Source organism: Ostrea edulis, chromosome 3, assembly GCF_947568905.1.
Source record: "Ostrea edulis chromosome 3, xbOstEdul1.1, whole genome shotgun sequence".
NCBI classification, from domain to species: Eukaryota; Metazoa; Mollusca; class Bivalvia; order Ostreida; family Ostreidae; genus Ostrea; species Ostrea edulis.
Window position 1 is genome coordinate 61,814,761 of NC_079166.1, and position 18,914 is coordinate 61,833,674.

The window sequence follows — 18,914 nt, forward strand, 5'->3', positions numbered from 1 at the left end:
AGAAGATTTTAGGGAACCACCTAGAGAAGATTTTAGGGAACCCCCTATAGAAGATTTTAGAGACCCCCTGAACCACCTAGAGAAGATTTTAGGGAACCCCCTAAAGAAGATTTTAGGAACCCCCCTATAGAAGATTTTAGGGACCCCCATATAGAAGATTTTAGGGACCCCCCTATAGAAGATTTTAGGGAACCCCCTATAGGAGATTTTAGGGAACCCCCTAGAGAAGATTTGTACTCCCTGGTGACTTGACATCTAGCAAGTTTGAAGGAGTTGAAAATGTAGAAAGTTTAAGACAGATAAACATCAGATTTATACATTTATTATGATTTACATAGAAAATGGAAAACTTCATTTGAGCTTATGCCTCCAGTGACCTAAAAATAACCAATTGAAGCTAAAATAACCAATTAAAGCTAACTTTTGTATAATAATATCACAATAGACAGTTCTGTGTGGTCTACCCACAATTCTTAATCATATCAGAGTCTACACTCCATTTAATTAAACTCCTTCAAAAGTGCCATCTTTAATTATTTCAATTGCTTATAATTGTAAAAATCCCTGAATTTTCAGCTCAAGTTGTTGCTTCTTTACATGACACAGCTGATTTTAACATATTTCTACCGTTAAGTGGATCGAGCTTTGCTAACATCTGATCATCAACTCTGATCCCATTTCAAGTAGCTCATTAAAAGCCAAATAAAACCTTCCAATGCCGTCTGAGAATTGTGACTTTACACTTTTATTCATCAAATTACTCCCATCACTGCACATAAAACTGCACCTAGGAAGTCTCAATGTTATATCAGGGGGGCGGGGCCAAGAGGTTGACTTTAACAATCACTGGAGAAATAATACTAACTACAAATTTCATGCCTGGCCAAGGTGAAAGTATTTAAAGAGAGATTCTCCCTATTAGTATCTGGCTGAATTAACTTAAATCTACCCTTACAGTGAACAAGCGACTTGACCCCGGGCCAATTATCAGGTCAAGCATGCCGAGACAAAGGCATACCATTAACTTTTGTTATGCACAGCAATGAAGGTTATTACGGCATAATTGTCCATTTGCGTCAAAACATTTGGTATTGAATGTCATTTTTATTCTGTTAACTCATCACTGTAGGTATGTTAAGTTGTGGGGGGACAATTTACTACACATAATTGACCATAATACACTCCATATGGGGTAAGCTATCACTGAAAAGGGTTTGTCATGAACCAGTGAAACATATACAGGGGTATCTGTTGATCGAACCATCAGTATTGCGTCACAACAACTTGCCTGTTTTCACCTTATACATATGCCTAATACCAGATCAAAAGGAGGTCTGTGAGTACAGATTTAAAATAATCTCTGAAATACCCCCAACTTTTTCCTTTGTAACGCTCGGTCTTCAACAAGATCTGTTTCTATAACAACATGATGAAGGGTATTCATGATCCCTCTCCTCCCAACAAAAACTAAAATGGGTGGAATTCCCATCGATAATCTCTGCCGAGGAAAACGGCCAAATCTCCTACCACCTCTTTAGCACTGCAGGCATCAAGGTCACATTACAAGGTCATTATTTTGTGCGCAATCCATTGATTCTTCAGTGAATACTGCATCTCTCTATGGGAGGTTTTAAAAGCCTATCATATCCATTTCTGATGAGACTACCTAACATCATTTCTTCAGATGACTATCTCAAAGGAGCACATTAAGATGAAATGTATACATACAAGATAATGATCAGAGTCGGTTACAGGCTTATCACTACAAAAGTGATTTTTTGTACAATTAAAGAGTTTCTGTGACCCCCATCCTTGAAGTTTTTGTGTAAAGTTTCAATACCTATAAGTTCCTGGTTGTTTGGGAATGTCATAAATTTTATTTATCAAACAAATTAATTGAAAAGGCTGACGGTTCTAATGACAAGTCAGCAATTCCTGGGATTTCAGAGTAAGCTAATGACAATGTAATTGTAGTTATTATAACCCTAAAACCATCTCTTTATACTCTCTCTCTCTTTCTCTCTGTCTCTAACGACCAAACCTACTTAGTGAGGACATCCTCACAATATGTAGAAGAGAATACACAATTACATATAGTTAACGTTATCATGAATAATTACCAAACACTGGTACATATTTCCTCAATAAGAAATATGAAAACTCAATACTAAGAGGCTTTTTACGTCTGTTCCCTTCAAGGGTAGCGCTGAGAGTGTGGGCCCTGGGTTAGTAAAAGCGGGAAAGTGAGTGAGTAATAGAAACCGGTTAAACAAGTATAGGGAAGTCCAGTGGTCAGTTATAAACACACACACATGGTCTGTCACACTTGAGCGCAGAAATATAAACACTTTTACACTTATGCAACAATGAGAAATAAATGATTAATGATAATTTATTTACAGAGGTTACATTTATCCTCACTTTACATGTTTTACTGCCCCCCCCCTTCTCTCTCTCACACACACTACACAATTTGTTATACATGTATCAAAATATAGGTACAAATTGATTAACTTTAATGAAAATGTCCTCGTGAAACACAAACTTTGATTATTTCGTGTGTAAGCCTTAACTACGTACAGTAATTTATTCTGATGGATATATATGTATCAACAGTTTATTTTTAGTAACAGACTTCCTCATAAGGACTTCGACATCTGTTCTGAATAATAACCCCCACAACACAGAGACACAGGGCTCATGGCGGGTCTCTCTATCTTAAAACAAGCTATGCTTTTGAAACACAATGCTTCTGAGTGTGGCCATGCTAGACCGTAACAAACTCAACCGGACATATAAACTTGACCAGAACAACAATGGCAAAAAAAATCTCCAGATGCCTCTCCTCTACAAAGAACAGATCATTATTCATGGTAGCTGTTGTCTGTTGTTTTAACATGCAGCACATACAGTTGAAGGCTTTCATTTCTGCTTATAAAATATATAAGGAAAAATTATTGTCTTGCAAGACAATAATTATTTAATCATCAAAATTACATATTCAAGTGCCTGTTTTGAGGTTAATATGTTTGAAATAACTAAATACTGGCTTTATTACTGAAATATATAATATAGAGCAATTTTCACTGAATTCAATTTGGTGACATAATATCAGATAATGCCCCTTTAAATAATTTTCTCTGTTATCTTACACGGAAATAGCAATATGTTAATGAATAAAATCAATATATGTACCCAGGGGTGCATAAGCCGAGTTGCATGGGATACATTGTAAAGTCAGGAATGATGTGGCATATTTATAATTGTGAAGAACTAATATCAGTTTTAAACTTTTCAAGTTACTGTCCAGAAACCATATTTGTCTGAAGTTTTCAATCTATTTTTGGTCACTGTGACCTTGACCTTTGACCTTTTTTCTCCAAAATCAATAGGGGCCTTGCTTTGCTGGTATCCAACAATATAACCAAGTTTCATTTGATTCAAATTAAAAAATTTCAAGTCATTCTCCGGAAACTAATTTTTTTTTGGAATTTTAAATCTAATTTCGGTCACTGTGACCTTGACCTTTGACTCATTTTCTCCAAAATCAATAGGGGTCTTCCTTACCTGGTACATAACAATATCTTTAAGTATCATTTGATTCAGATTTAAACTTTCTGAGTTATCATCCGGAAACCAAATATTTCTGAAATTTTCATTCTATATTCGGTCACTGTGACCTTGACCTTTGACCTTCGTTGCAACTCGGCTAAAAATACAAAAATATTATTACACATATTTTTCATGCTTTTTTTAATATTTTACAATTTTCTTTGGTGCATTAAAAATAAACAAAAGGACTATATAGGGATATCTAAAAATCCCACAACTCCTAAATCTAACGAGTATTGGGAACACTACATAATATGCCCAACACAAACTTATACATAGTGTTTTTCTTTAGCCATGAGTTGTAGAATTTTACTAGAGGTAGATAGTATCTGCCATCATTAAGCTGCAACAACTTTCTTTTGCATCGTTAAAATAAAAGACCCTAGCTTAAACACTGTGACAGGAGGTAAAAAGACGAACCAATAGTTCTCAGTGTAAATTATTTCCCCAAAATTGACAAAGTTCAACAACCTTTAATTTTTTCCAAACATTAAAGAAAATTAGAAAATTGTTGAGAATCAAAATCCTTGTGGACATCTTCAAGTTGTTTACAAAGACCTTAATAGCTTGAAAACTGAGAGAGGGGTTCAACAGACAAACCAAATACTGACTTTGTATTATTTCCTCAATACTAAGTTCAACAGCCTGTAATTCTCACAAAATTGACAAAAATCAAAATCCTTGCACTTCAATACCCACACAAACACTGTGAAATAAGAATGTCCTCGTTTGAAAACTGAGGGAGGAGTTAGGTGGAGAAATCATGTATTTTCTAGGTAATATTTTCTCAAACCTGACTAAATTCAACATGTTAATTTCTTAAAAAATTGAAGAAAATCACAATCCTACCCACATGTACATCTTCAATACCTTTATGAACATTCTGTAAAGTAAGAAGGCCATCACTTGAAAACTGTGGGAGGAGTTAGAAGGACAAATCCTGTACTCTCTACATGACATTAAATTTCGAATAGTGGGGCAAAACTCCTGCAAGAGAAGTCAAAATGGATCAAAACTGCAGCATGATCTGGAGTGACCCACAAAGGAGCTACACGACAAATTTCAGTTTGATTTGTGACAGAGAAATGAAAATAGAAACAGAAAACCCTGATTGGACAGACAGACAATTTTACAGACATTGTAGTATCATTACAAATCCCATCTAAAGACAAGCATTTAAAGACTAATATAGAAACAGAAAACCATGATTGGACAGACAGACAATTTTACAGACATTGCTGTATCATTACAAATCCCATCTAAAGACAAGCATTTAAAGACTAATATAGAAACAGAAAACCCTGATTGGACAGACAGACAAATGTACAGACATTGCTGTATCATTACAAATCCCATCTAAAGACAAGCATTTAAAGACTAATATAGAAACAGAAAACCCTGATTGGACAGACAGACAAATGTACAGACATTGCTGTATCATTACAAATCCCATCTAAAGACAAGCACTTCAAGACTAATCAAACCTTCCTATCAATGAAATGGTTTTAAATACGAAGGTGTAAGAGTTCAGAACACCCACAACATGCAGAAATGTAATGCAAATAGGAAACATGCTTAATCAGATGAATAGACATCATTACAAAAGATTCAGTTCGCGAACGTGTGTGCACACACACAGAATCTTTTACCTGCAGAAAGTTTGTAGCCGTTTTGTGCTTTCCACTTATGCAGTGCAGTGACACTCTGTATAATACTGTCTCTAGGCAATAGTGGGATCGCAGGCACCGGTCTAGAGAATCGCGAGATCTCAGGAAATTCAAAATGGAATCACAGATGTCTGTCTTTTTGTGTAAGGGCTTCACAGTGCCAAGATACTGAAATAAAAGAAATTGTATATTGGTTTAAATTGTTGGATTAAATTGATTGGACACTCGTATCTAAATAGGGCTGAAACGATACGCCCCCTTCACGATATGATGCGTATTGCAATACTTATGCCACAATTCAATATTTTCAATACGATACAGTTTACAGAAGAAACCAATAATAACTTGGAAGAAAAATTTAATTACGAAGATTCAAAACCATAATTTTACAAGTAAAATGTTTCCAAACTGCCGAACAGTAAGATGACTGTTTGCTCTGTGGTTTAAACTGATTAAGTCAGACTCTTAGCCTCGTATTCATAATTGTTTTTTGTTAGACATGAGGCTAAGAAGAGTCTGACCATTATCGGACACTATTTTATCTCTCGCTCATGTAAAAATCACTCAGATCACCACGGCCAATTCCATCTAGATGTAGGGTACAGGAATCTGCCAAATGTATAATAACAGGTACAGGTCAACCCCAATGTATTTTATTGAACCCGATTAAAAAAACGCATCGTACAGAGGATCAAGGCTATGAATTGAACATTGAATCGAGCATTTATATTGAACAGCATCGATATTTCGGTAAATCGTTTCAGCCCCATATCTAAATACTGTGGCATCAAATTTGGTCAAGCTATAGAATTCAAGTATTCACAACAAAGAAGTAATTTACCACTGCGATGTAGAACAATGTCTACTTGCACTCAAATCTTAAAAGATTTTCTCTGCTAACTGATGAAAACTTCATGATCAACTTGTGTTAATAAATTGCCTTTACCTTCCACCAGATGGCATAGCTCTGTGTCAATTGTAGCGCTATTTGGCACATATTGTCGAGATCTTTGCTGTCTGGATGATTAGCAAACAAGGTGAGATAATTTTCCCACAATTCCTCACTGGTCTTGTTTTTCTCCAGTCCCCGTGACAACACATTCAGGGCATGGTCTAAACACTCAGAAGGGGTGTGGCTATGAATGAGAAAATGGTAAAAGTCAGCATTTACAATTAAAGCTGCAAAATACAAATTTTATAAACAATGTATTATTCAGCTATTCCACATCTGAACTAAATTTAACATCTAATGCTTTGCACAGAACATTAATTTTCTAATAAATCAATGAAAAAATTCCAACCTCTGGGTGTCTGAAAGCTTTTTATATGTCAGTTTAATCCACATGGCTTTGTCATCTGGATTTTCCAGGACAGCTGATTCCATATCCTGTACGTTAGAGGAATCCGACAGGAAGTAACGGACGTCCATGTCCCCAATAACGTTGTCCAGATCGCCGACCGGACGTTCCCACTCTGGCAGGAAAGAAATGTCAACAAATGGTAAACATCATTCATAAAAGTGTGGTAAAAAGCTTTCCTCTTTTCTTATAAATAAACAAATTTTTCAAAAGCACAAAACTCTTGTCTGAAATAATACTTCAAGAAACTATATATAGGTCACGCCGTTTCAGGAATTTAAAACGGAATCAGTATTCTTCGTGCAGGGGCAGGTCACTCTGATTTATTGAAGATGATTTGCTTTTCAATGCCAGTAACTTTTTGTATACATCTTGGAACTGATTTTGAACTGAGTTTTATCGTACTCTCCGAGTTGTCAGATTCCTGCAATATGTCTCGTTACATTTATACTACTTTGTTACTTTAGGCATTGATTAAGAAATATAAACAAGTTCACAACAATAAACATCAGTGAATCAAAGTTGCTCGCCGACATTTCTTGCATAAATATAGAAATTTGTTAACAGTAATTGACATTTTCAATGGATGCCCTATCAAACTTACACATAAAATCTTGTTTCTGTGTAAAACATACTCACCAATTTTATCACTAGTCGTGTCCCTTGGTGACTTTTCCGTTTTCTTTTTCCTCTCTGTTTGACCTACTCTCCACTTTCTGGAATCCAGGAACAGCAGGTGGGGTTTTTCTACAATGAATTTTAAGAACAGGTAAGTTATCCGCAAATTTTCAATTACCAAATTTTGCCAATATTTTTTAATATAGAGCTTTATTTTGTGGGAAATGGGGAGGGGGTGTTATTATATTATATTATTATATGCAGTGTACCACAACAAGTTTTCGACCTGTATTTTCCCCCCCAGGTGATTTCATATAACTGCAATTTCACCTACAGACATAGCCTTGTATATAAATACACTTTTTCTTGTTGTTCGTCTGTATAAGACCCTATTTTATATTTAAATACACTTTTTCTTGTTCGTCTGTATAAGGCCCTATTTTATATTTGAAAGCGAAAGTCAATCTCTATAAAAATTACTGCTGTTACGTAAAATTGTAGAAAATGTGATACTTATAATCTGTAAATAATTTAATCATTATGAAAGAGTCAGTTAGGATTCAATTGACCTGTATAGTCATCATCTCATTGTATGCCACCATTCAAAGATAGTCAGCCAAAATATGTTTACAAAATGCCTTGCCACGTGATAAAAACATTGAAAAAGAAAGCAAGGTTGAAAAATGATTTGCCACTAAAGAGTTAAGTTTACTGTAAAGTTTAATGAAATGTTAAAGTGAGAACTTGAAATAACTTTTTTATGCAAAATATGTGCCATGATATTATAAGACACCCTGTGTATTTATTTCTGCTACACCACCACTAAAGTCATGGCTGTGTACACATAATTAATGAGGGGTCGATATATCACACCTTTGTATATTATTTTTCACAGTTTTGGTTGTGTTGATTACAATACATATTTGTTTTACCTATTTTAATTTCATTACATCGCTATTAAAGCTATTTAATCTCAATTGATTTTATTAAGTTTGAAAAAAAGAAGATCCCCTATTGTGGCACCACCCTAACCCTGGGGTTCATGCTCTGAACAAATTTGAACCTCCACTATGTAGAGAAGCTTTCAAGTGAATTTCAGCTTTTCTGGCCTAGTGGTTCTTGAAAAGATTTTTCAATGATACCACCCTATTTTTGCATTTTTGTGATTATCGCCCCTTTGAAGCGGGCATAGCCCTTCATTTGAACAAACTTGAATCCCCTTCACCCAAGGATGATTTGTACCAAGTCTGGTTGAAATTGGCCCATTAGTTCTGGAGAAGATGATTTTCCTATACAATTCTACAACATATTCACTGTCTAAAAAAAGAAAACATCATGCCTGATTACCTTTAATGCAACAATCGCTCGTGCTTTGTTGAAATCAACATTATTTCCAACAAGTTATTCACTGCAGATTATCGCAATGTAAAGTCAAGATCACCATTATCTTTTGCTGCATGGTATGCAGAATCTTGTGCTTTGTTGAAATTTACATTATTTCCACAAAATGTTTAGGGAAAATTACTGTGATGTTTAAAGAATACCACTTGATCAAAATTTTCATTTGCTGCATACTATAATACACACAAACTTTGCTATTTTCAGGCCAAACAATGGGGGTGCATACTAAACACAAATGCGTACAGTATAATACTAGAATTCAGCAAAATATGGTATGATCAAATGTACCAAGTTGCAAGATCCTGGAGATTACAGTTCATTTTGCCTACAAGGCCCAGACAGACAGATGGATGACACCATACCATATTGCGTCCTGTCTTTGACGGGCGTATTAAAACTGGACAAGTAACTTACTTTGTCCCGATTTTTCCAGCACTTGGCTGACCAGGAGGATGTTCAACTCGTCCGTTGTCAGTCTTCCATTGTGCTGCTTACTCAGATTTTTGACATAGGTATCTGTAAAATATATAACACTTTGGATCTCTGAAACATCAACTGGAAACAAAGACTCCCAAATGGACACGAATTTCATTCAAATTCCAAAATCATACATAATTCTGCAATGTTATTAATTAAAACCATTCTAAATGTGAAATCAATTGGTATAATGTTAAGAAGTTTGATTTTCTAGACAATAAATAAGTCAAACAAGAGCAAAACTCCTGTTGTAAGATGTGTCTGTCTAACATATTTCTTAATGTTGTAGTAAAGAAAGGCTTAACATCCAAATAAAGCATTATTTGTTAAAGAAATGGCAAGAAATGGCTCAGAACCATGAGGAACATTTACAGCAAGTTTAATGATCCTAGCCCCATCAATACTGTTTTTCCTTCATGACTACCCATAAAAGTATGATCCTAACCTTTGACCTTGAGAAATAACAAGACATCTTCCTCTCACCATGGAGAATGACTATGCAGGTCATATTAATACTGTTTCTATCTTGTTTTGTCTCAGTAGAATTTTCCACGTAAGTTTGACCTTGACATTTGTATTCTAACTCTATAAAACAAAAGGATTTTTCCTCTAATCATTGAAAACATGCGTACCGAGTTTTGATGATCTTAGCTAGTGTTAAATCTAGGATCTAGAAAGGGCACACATATCATATGTTCAAACGGGTACTTTTCGTCGCAGCAAGACAATTTCGGGGCACTTTCATTGTATCATACTATGATAGTAATAGAATAATCATTTAGCCTCTTTAAAAGTTAATACCTGCTGCCTTGATTTTAAACTTTTCAATCAACCTATGAAATAAAGAACAATAGTTTATATTTACAAATATTTTTTAAAAATTTATAGAGAAAAAAGGGCACGGTGCAATTAAAAAGGGCATGGCGCCAGCCAAAAAGGGCATGGTGTGGGGCCATGCTAGTTTACTTTAGATTTAACACTATCTTAGCCATATAAGCACTGTTTTTATCTGACCCACAAGATGCTGACAGACTGATGCACTCCACCACACCATAATATATCCGGTCGTATAAAATCCTTACCAATAAGCCTGCCACAGTACTGAGGAGGGGTGTCGGGGGCCACTCCACATACAGTAGGATTGTAGGATACAATGTCCTGCAGAACTTCCAGGTCAGACAGATGGTAGTCCTTCTGATGTTGTCTAAAATCAAAATTTGACATTTCAATTTCTCTTCACTTCTCAACTTCATTTTTAGGTTATCTAATTTCAAATCTGATTTACTTGAGTGATGGCACATAAGGCAGAATAGTATCATATGAGTGTCACAAGAAAATGGATCCAACAGTGCTCAATTCAAAGTTCAAGAGAAGCATTACTTTAGGTCATCCCAATGTCTAGTTATTCTCCTGTAATTTTGGAGCTTTGAACACTCAGAATTTAATTTATAAATGTACTCATTTCATCAAATAAGTAGAGAAACAAAGCATCATCAAAATTGTCATAATTCATTTCCCCTTTGAAGATGTATGGCCCTTCATTTGAACAAACATAAATCCCCCACACCCTCCAAATTTGGTTGAAATTGGTCGATAAGTTTTTGATTGATTGATTGAATATTGTTTAACGTCCCTCTCGATAATTTTTTGAAAGTTATGGATGTGAAAATAGATAAGTAAAGTCACTGAGCTAAAAATCGTAAAGCAGAATGCTTCAATTTGACAAAAGACAAACTAGGTCACTTAATGCCACCTGGTATTGTGAAAGAACTTAATGACGTTTTAAATATAATATAATGTATGTAATCTGTCCTCTTCTTCATTCAAGTGCAAAAAAGGCATACAAAGTTTGAATAAGAACTTAGTTAAATAAACATTCATTACGTCAATATCTACATTTTATTTTGAAATGGGCACCTTTTCTAGAAAGTTTGTCTCAACCCGGTATAAGGTCGACCGAAACATACAATTTATGATGCAATTTCACATGTAAATTCACTCTGCATTGTGACACAAATCATAACGTTGCCTTAATTCAATCTGCCATCTTCTGACCTCCACCCTATACCTGGTACTTATGATTTTATGGCCCCAGTTTTTGCATCTTAACTGCATGTTAACAAGCATGTTAATCCTCATACATTTTGCATGATGTGATTTCCTGTAATCTCACTCTCTCTGTGACACAGAATCTGTACAAAAGACCCGGAGCTAGTGTCTACGGGACAGGGGTGTTGATGAGAGCGGCACAGGTGGCTGTAAACAGACCCCCTATGATGTCGTAACTGAGACCACGAAACCGGTCAAAGGGAAATAATCCGTTAAGCCTGATAAAGCCCCAGCTTAATGTACACAGTAATTATCCTTCTGCTGTTACATGGGCCATAAAACGCGATCCACTACCACGACACCTTGTTAAGACTGACACAGTACGGAGAAATTCCACTGCACACTGTAGAAAGCAAGCGTTAACAACTTCATTCAGATTCACACTAATCTATTTAGTCACTAAAGCATGTCCTTGCTTTGATAGTCATTCTATCTTACAGAGCGATACCTTGTTAAATGTGATGAGTTGGTGGAATTTTGATGCTGATCTTCTTCATCTACAGGTATTTAGCGCTGACTCAGACTATTTACCCAGAATATTTGTGACATTATGCATTGAACTGTGTAATTAATGAAACTGAATCAGCAATTATTTGTCTAACATGAAAAATTAGACCTACATATACCCGAGAGTCCTGGTCATGAGATTCTTTATAAGACATAGTTTGAACACTTCATGAATAAAATCAACAGAAATTCACATAGGTTAGGGATTGCTTATCTTATACCACAGGATTTACAAGTTGTGTAGAAACAAGATAAAGTGGTAAAATAAATCTCAAATCATCACAATTTTTGGTCGTCTTTATTTCTGGGATCGTAAACAAATTTCTAATTGATATCTAGTGTTAACAAAGAGATGAACCCCATTCAGGACTACTATTTGTGATTGAGCCAACCAATCCAATCCAGACAGCAACTCATGCTGACAAATGTACATGCTATTGATGAAAAAGGGAGTGCTCAAAAATCTCTCAGATATTTCTATCAAATAAAAAAATGACTTTTCAATAATTTCAGTGCTACTGGGTGACAAGAGTGTGAAGCAGCGTAATATCGTTGGGTTACTAAACTAATTTTATGCCTAAGAATGAACAGCAAGGTTAAAGGGAAAGTAAAGGTCATTTTGTTTAAAGTTTTTCAAAGAATTAAAATGAGTCCAAATGACTCATACAAGTCATTTTCTGTTAAACAAATAACAATTTTATGTATTTATCTGCATTTATCTCCAAATTTAAAACGATTATAATCTTAAATCATGTCCCCCGAATTTTTGCTTCCGGACCAAAAATTCAATCTGCTACACAAGTTGGCTGCTGGTGTATTTTTGGACAAACATGCAGTCATTTCAAAGTTGAAATAGATCATTCGTTTATCTTTTTTTATGATTTGGATTGAGGATATTTTTTCACTGAAATGAGCTTTACTATCTCTTTAAACTGGCACCACACAGATCATAAAGAATACCAGAACACCAGTGTATGAAGATGATACTCACCCATTACAATCATCATCATTGCAGGTGCCCTGAAGGTCATATTTGCACAGAACCCGATTAGCATTCAGTTTATTGGAAAAAGTCACTGAAGACAAGGAGAGTTTATTCTTCGTTCTGAAGTAAGGACTAAATCTGGAAAAGACAAGAAAAATGTATAAAGACTACACAATTATAAACTGCATACATGTATAAACACAACACAACTATAAACAGCCTACATGTAAAAACATTACACAACTATAAACTGCCAAACATACCTCTCTTTGTGTCTTCAACTTAACCCGGTATAACTTTTTTAAACATAAAAAAAAAAGAGCTTTTTTTAAGCAATACAATTTCTTTTTGCACAAGGCTGAGATTTAACAAAGGGAGACAACCCTCTAAATCGTGATATTACCTGTATGATTTAAAGTTGCGAAGTGGACTGTGATATGGAAAGGGAAGTAACTGTGAGTCTACATCGTCTTTCCTCCTCTGAACCTTTCGGTGTTCAGATATTGCTTGTATCTATAAATATCAAAAACATCATTATTCAAAATATCCAAACCGCATTTCAAGCTCTCTCTGATAGACCAAAGAATAAAGTATATAGTACGTGAAAAACACTTTCAGATACTGAATTACAAAAATATTGCAAAAATTTTCTGATGTGAATATACCTCTTGTGAGTTCTGCACAAACACATTTTGACAGTAGCTGCATGTCAGCGGTAAAGCTTCCTGTTTTGACAGATATGTGGAGACATTTTCATCCTAAAATATCAAGAGATTATCATTCATGTAAAAAGGGTAACCAAATCAAATCATTGTTTCCACAAACATCTTACTGAACAAGTATCTCGGACTCCGTCCTCAGTGCATCTATTTACGTTTTTTACATTTTCAATATTTGATATCTTTATAAATTGTAATGATAGTCATTTCCTCATAAACGCGCTGCAGATTATGCTAATTGATAAATATAGTACTTCTAGTATATTTCTGACAGAAATCAAAGTAGAATGTAAATCTAAATAATGAAGTATGCCAACATGAAGCGTTGCAGTTCAAACTCTCATGTATTTTAAAAAATGAAATTTATTTTTTATGTGAATGACTAATTTTGCTGTAAATAAACTTATGCAATTTTCTGGGTTTATTGACCCCACAAATATCATCTTAAAAATAAATTCAATTTATATCAAAGATGTGCAGCTTATTTTTAACAACAGAAAGCTAATTTATCAAAAATTTCACCACACAAAAATACATCCACAGCATTTTACACAATTTCACTAAAATTTACACAAACATTTCCAGTACTCTGACATGTATATGTAACCATGAATGCCAGAGTATTCACTCACCAATAGCTGTTTTAGTTTTTTAACCTGCTGTGAATTTGGCACATTGATATCTGTAGCCTTTGTGTTTTTGGCACTAATAAAGGTTTTCACTGGTATAATAGCACTATCCGGCTTTTTCTCTATGTTTGGCTTGGTGCTAGGGTTCAGATCAATCAAAGACCTCCGTCGTTTGGTCGGCTTTTCTATCTCCACCCTCTCCTCATCCTGTTCAGTTTGACTGATTTCAATTTTCTCTAACCGTGGAATCTCCGAGGAGCTTTTTCTCCCCTTGCTGATTCGAGCTTTTCTGGCCTGAATCTTCCGTTTGGCGGTGGCCATTTTGAGATGTTGAATACGTCGTGCGTACTCTTTCTCAAGATTCTGAAGACGTTCCTTTTCCTCCGTAATGTATGCTTCACTCTTCTTCTTGGTCTGTTCAATGTTTTCTTTTCCAGTCGCTGCTTTTTTCACTGCATGCTGTTGTGTATATAAAAAATAATAATCATAAATTGATGCTAAATGCAATGACTTTATACTGTAAATTCCTAATTATATGTGAGAAATTCATTATCGCATAATTTCGTAAGAAGCATCATTCGGGAAATGAAAATATTCGCTTTTATTTTTATATTGCTAAAATGCATGTAAAAACTCTTAATCAACAGAGCATTCATGAATTTATGTTCTTGCGATTTAATGCATATGAATCCTTTCACGATATTAAGTATTTGTATAAAATAAAGATCTGCAATAAAGGTACAAGGTTTTTATGACAATTGATGACATGTTCTGTTCACAGGTAAAATCTCTGTTTTGAGACACAGAGACTAACGACTACTGAACATTAAGATTTCTGTAGCACCTGAATGAGACACTATAATCATCACCAGAGCTTATAATGACACTTTAGGGTGCTAATCCTATCCTCTATTTGTTGAAATGTAGCAGCACTTTTCATAACGATAAGCAGTTTTGTACAAAATATTTTTCCTGTTACTTGAAACACAATAAGTATTAAAGCCTAAAAGGTAGGGCTAGGACAATTCGGGGTTAGCTCGATTCGGTTCGGTTTCGATTCAGAACAGCACAATTCAGGGTTTCTCGATTTGGTTCATATTAGGTCAAATTTATCTAATGACAGCACAAAAATCAATATATGCACCCAGGGGTGCATGAGCCGAGTTGCATGGGATACATTGTAAAATCTGGAATGATGTGGCATATTTATAATTGTGAAGAACTAATTGTTGGATATAATGTAATAAATTCTTGTGAATACATTTTTAAAAGGAGTTTGGAGTTAAAACTTTTCGAGTTACTGTCCAGAAACCATATTTGTCTGAAGTTTTCCATCTATTTTCGGTCACTGTAACCCTGACCTTTGACCTTTTTTCTCCAAAATCAATAGGGGTCTTCCTTACCTGGTACATAACAATATCTATAAGTATCATTTGATTCGGATTTAAATTTTCTGAGTTAACATCCGGAAACCAAATTTTTCTGAAAATTTCATTCTATTTTCAGTCACCGTGATCTTGACCTTTGACCATTTTTCTACAAAATCAATAGGGGTCTTCCTTACCTGGTACCCAACAATATATCAAAGTTTCATTTGATTAGATTGTAAACTTTTCGAGTTATCATCCGGAAACCAAATTTTTCTGAAAGTTTCATTCTATTTTCGTTCACTGTGACCTTGACATTTGACCATTTTCTCCAAAATTAATAGGGGTCTTCCTTACCTGGTACCCAACAATATATCAAAGTATCATTTGATTAGATTGTAAACTTTTTGAATTACCATCCGGAAACCAATTGTTGACGCCCGCCCACCCACCCGCCTGCATCACCAAACCAATAGCTGAGTTCAACTTCGTTGCAACTCAGCTAAAAATTAACAACTTTAATGAGTAGCATACTTAACTAAGTAAGTAAGTAAGTCAATATTAATGTCGGGGTCTTCTGACAGAAATCAAAGTAGAAATGTAAATCTAAATAATGAAGTATGCTGGCATGAAGCATTGCAGTTCATACTCTCATGTATTCTAAAAAATCAAATTTATTTCTTAAGTGAATGATGGATTTTACTGCAAATAAACTTTAAGCAATTCTGTGGGTTTATTGAATCAAAAAATATCTTCTTAAAAATAAATTCAATATCTATCAAATTGATGCTAAATGCAATGATCATAAAGGTACAAGGTTTATATGACAATTGATATCATGTTCTGTTCACAGGTAAAATCTCTGTTTTGAGACACAGAGACTAACGACTACTGAACATTAAGATTTCTGTAGCACCTGAATGAGACACTATAATCATCACCAGAGCTTATAATGACACTTTAGGGTGCTAATCCTATCCTCTATTTTTTTTTTTATTATTGTTTGATTTTTTTATGTTTTGACTTTTACATTATATGCATATATGTAATTTAACTACACAATAATATCATCAATATTCATATGCAAAAGACATTTTTATAAATATAAAGAAGGAGAAAGAGAGAGAGAAAGAAAGAAAGAAAGAAAACATAAAACAAAGGGGGCATGGAACACAATCTTAGGTTTAAAAAAAACCCAAAAAACAACTCTTTAATACAATCATAATTTATCATAAATATTTTGCTAGTATCTCTCAAACTCCCTATACCTGTAGTTTTTCAACAACAAAAGTTTTTCAACTGTAATTCTATCAATGATAATTTTTTTGGATGCATCTATACTTAATTTGCTTATACTTGAGAATTTACTAATATAAATATATTGCTTTATCATCAGAATGATCAAATTTTCCACCTTGTGCACATTCTTATTAGCAAATTTTCCAAAAAGAATTGCTTGTCTATCAAAACTAATATGCCTGTCCAGTTTTTCGCAAAGCCATTCTTCATTTCCGTACCAGATCTCTTTCACACATGGACATTCTATAAATATGTGATCAATAGTTTCAAAATCCCTCTTGCAAAATGTGCAAATTGGGGAATCAACAATTCTAAGTTTATGTAAATAATAGTTGCCTGAAATTATTGCAAAGTAATCTAGGACTCTAATAATGCCATCCATGGAAGTGGGAGACCCATCTAAAATAAGTGAGGTGTCATCTGCATATTGAGATATTTTATATTCTTCCTCAGAATAATACCAATCTTAGGACGCGCCTATAAGTCGGAAATTGAGTTTTGGACCAAAAATTGACTCCCAAAAATCCGACTTATAGGCAAGTATATACGGTACTCTCATGTATTTCAAAAAATCTAATTTATTTCAGGTTTATTGACTCAAAAAATATCTTAAAAACAAATTCAAAAGATATCAAATTGATGCTAAATGCAATGTTCATAAAAGTACAAGGTATTTATATCCGATTGATGACATGTTTTGTTCACAGGTAAAATCTCTGTTTTGAGACACAGAGACTAACGACTACTGAACATTAAGATTTCTGTAGCACCTGAATGAGACACTATAATCATCACCAGAGCTTATAATGACACTTTAGGGTGCTAATCCTATCCTCTATTTGTTGAAATGTAGCAGCACTTTTCATAATGATAAGCATGTTTCAACAAAATATTTTTCCTGTTACTTGAAACTCAATAAGTATGAAAGCCTACAAGGATACACATTCAAAACAGGGGTTTAATCAATGTTCGTTAAATACCAATGTTCGTTCTTTTCAAGCCAAACCACAAAATCAGGTTATCAAATCAATGAAATACAATTTTTGATGATATAAGAATTAATTCGAGAAATATTTCCACAAAATAAGCGTATCAACAAAACTACAATTCTTGATAAATCCTTATAAATTTAATACCCTTGAAAATGGATGAAGCCACAGTAATGTTTTGGGGGTGGATGAAGCCACAGTAATGTTTTGAGGTGGATGAAGCCACAGTAATGTTTTGGGGGTGGATGAAGCCACGGTAATGTTTTGGGGTGGATGAAGCCACAGTAATGTTTTGGGAGTGGATGAAGCCACAGTAATGTTTTGGGGGTGGATGAAGCCACGGTAATGTTTTGGGGGTGGATGAAGCCACAGTAATGTTTTGGGGGTGGATGAAGCCACAGTAATGTTTTGGGATTGGATGAAGCCACGGTAATGTTTTGGGGGTGGATGAAGCCACGGTAATGTTTTGGGGGTGGATGAAGCCACAGTAATGTTTTGGGGGTAATTTTTAATGATTGCAGTCTTACAACGTGAAGTAATAAATCCTACCTCGTTAACGACAGTAACAGCCAGATTCTCCGCCCTTGCTGTGCCGTCCATCGACACCTCCCGGGTAGAACAGGGTCCTGTATAATCTTTCCCAAACACCTGACAGCCCTCCTTCTTCACCTGAGCCTCAAACTTCTCTAAATCTTCGGCCTTCTGGTTCACTTTGTCTCTAAGGGCTCGAGCCTGTCAATATTGGTCAGAAATGTAGGATTCCAGCAAGTTAAAATCAGTCATAAAATACAGGGCTTGAATGAGTTAAAATCAGTCATAAACAATATGCCCCCCGCTTTTTTACCTATGGGGCATAAAAAGAAAAAAAATTGAAAATATTCAAATTTAAATTAGAAATAAGAAATACTTTATTTTAACATAAGCAATATTATTTTCTCTATTTGTTTTTAAATTGTGACTTACACGTTGTTAGCAAGTGGAGTATGATGGTATATTGTACACAGGGATGTGACTGAATTCCTCAGAAACCAGAGGAAAAGTGGTCAAATAGGGAGGAAAACACCTCCCCCTACTTGGGAAAATATCATTTTCTGCCACTTTAGATCAAATCCAGAGTGTTTTATTTTTTCAAAAATTGAGCATATCAGAGGATTTCCTCTGAAAAGAGGAAAAATCA

At 34.7% G+C, this 18,914-nt stretch overlaps 1 protein-coding gene and 1 long non-coding RNA gene across 2 annotated transcripts in view; one reads left to right on the top strand and one right to left on the bottom strand.

Moving 5' to 3' along the window:
- The window catches only part of LOC125675025 (zinc finger C3H1 domain-containing protein-like), a 119,799-nt gene that overhangs the window by 82,588 nt on the left and 18,297 nt on the right, over positions 1-18,914 (bottom strand). The window contains exons 13-23 of the mRNA XM_048912482.2: positions 18,287-18,469; positions 14,086-14,541; positions 13,400-13,492; positions 13,138-13,247; positions 12,741-12,872; positions 10,216-10,337; positions 9,071-9,172; positions 7,277-7,384; positions 6,581-6,752; positions 6,226-6,415; positions 5,262-5,447 (exon numbers count right to left, since the gene is read on the bottom strand). Coding sequence (XP_048768439.2) covers positions 5,262-5,447; positions 6,226-6,415; positions 6,581-6,752; positions 7,277-7,384; positions 9,071-9,172; positions 10,216-10,337; positions 12,741-12,872; positions 13,138-13,247; positions 13,400-13,492; positions 14,086-14,541; positions 18,287-18,469 — 1,854 coding nt within the window. The remainder of the gene's footprint in view (positions 1-5,261; positions 5,448-6,225; positions 6,416-6,580; positions 6,753-7,276; positions 7,385-9,070; positions 9,173-10,215; positions 10,338-12,740; positions 12,873-13,137; positions 13,248-13,399; positions 13,493-14,085; positions 14,542-18,286; positions 18,470-18,914) is intronic.
- LOC130052699 (uncharacterized) lies at positions 6,657-9,365 on the top strand. Its single transcript, XR_008801082.1, has 2 exons — positions 6,657-7,406; positions 8,861-9,365. It is a non-coding gene; the product is annotated as an uncharacterized LOC130052699 (long non-coding RNA).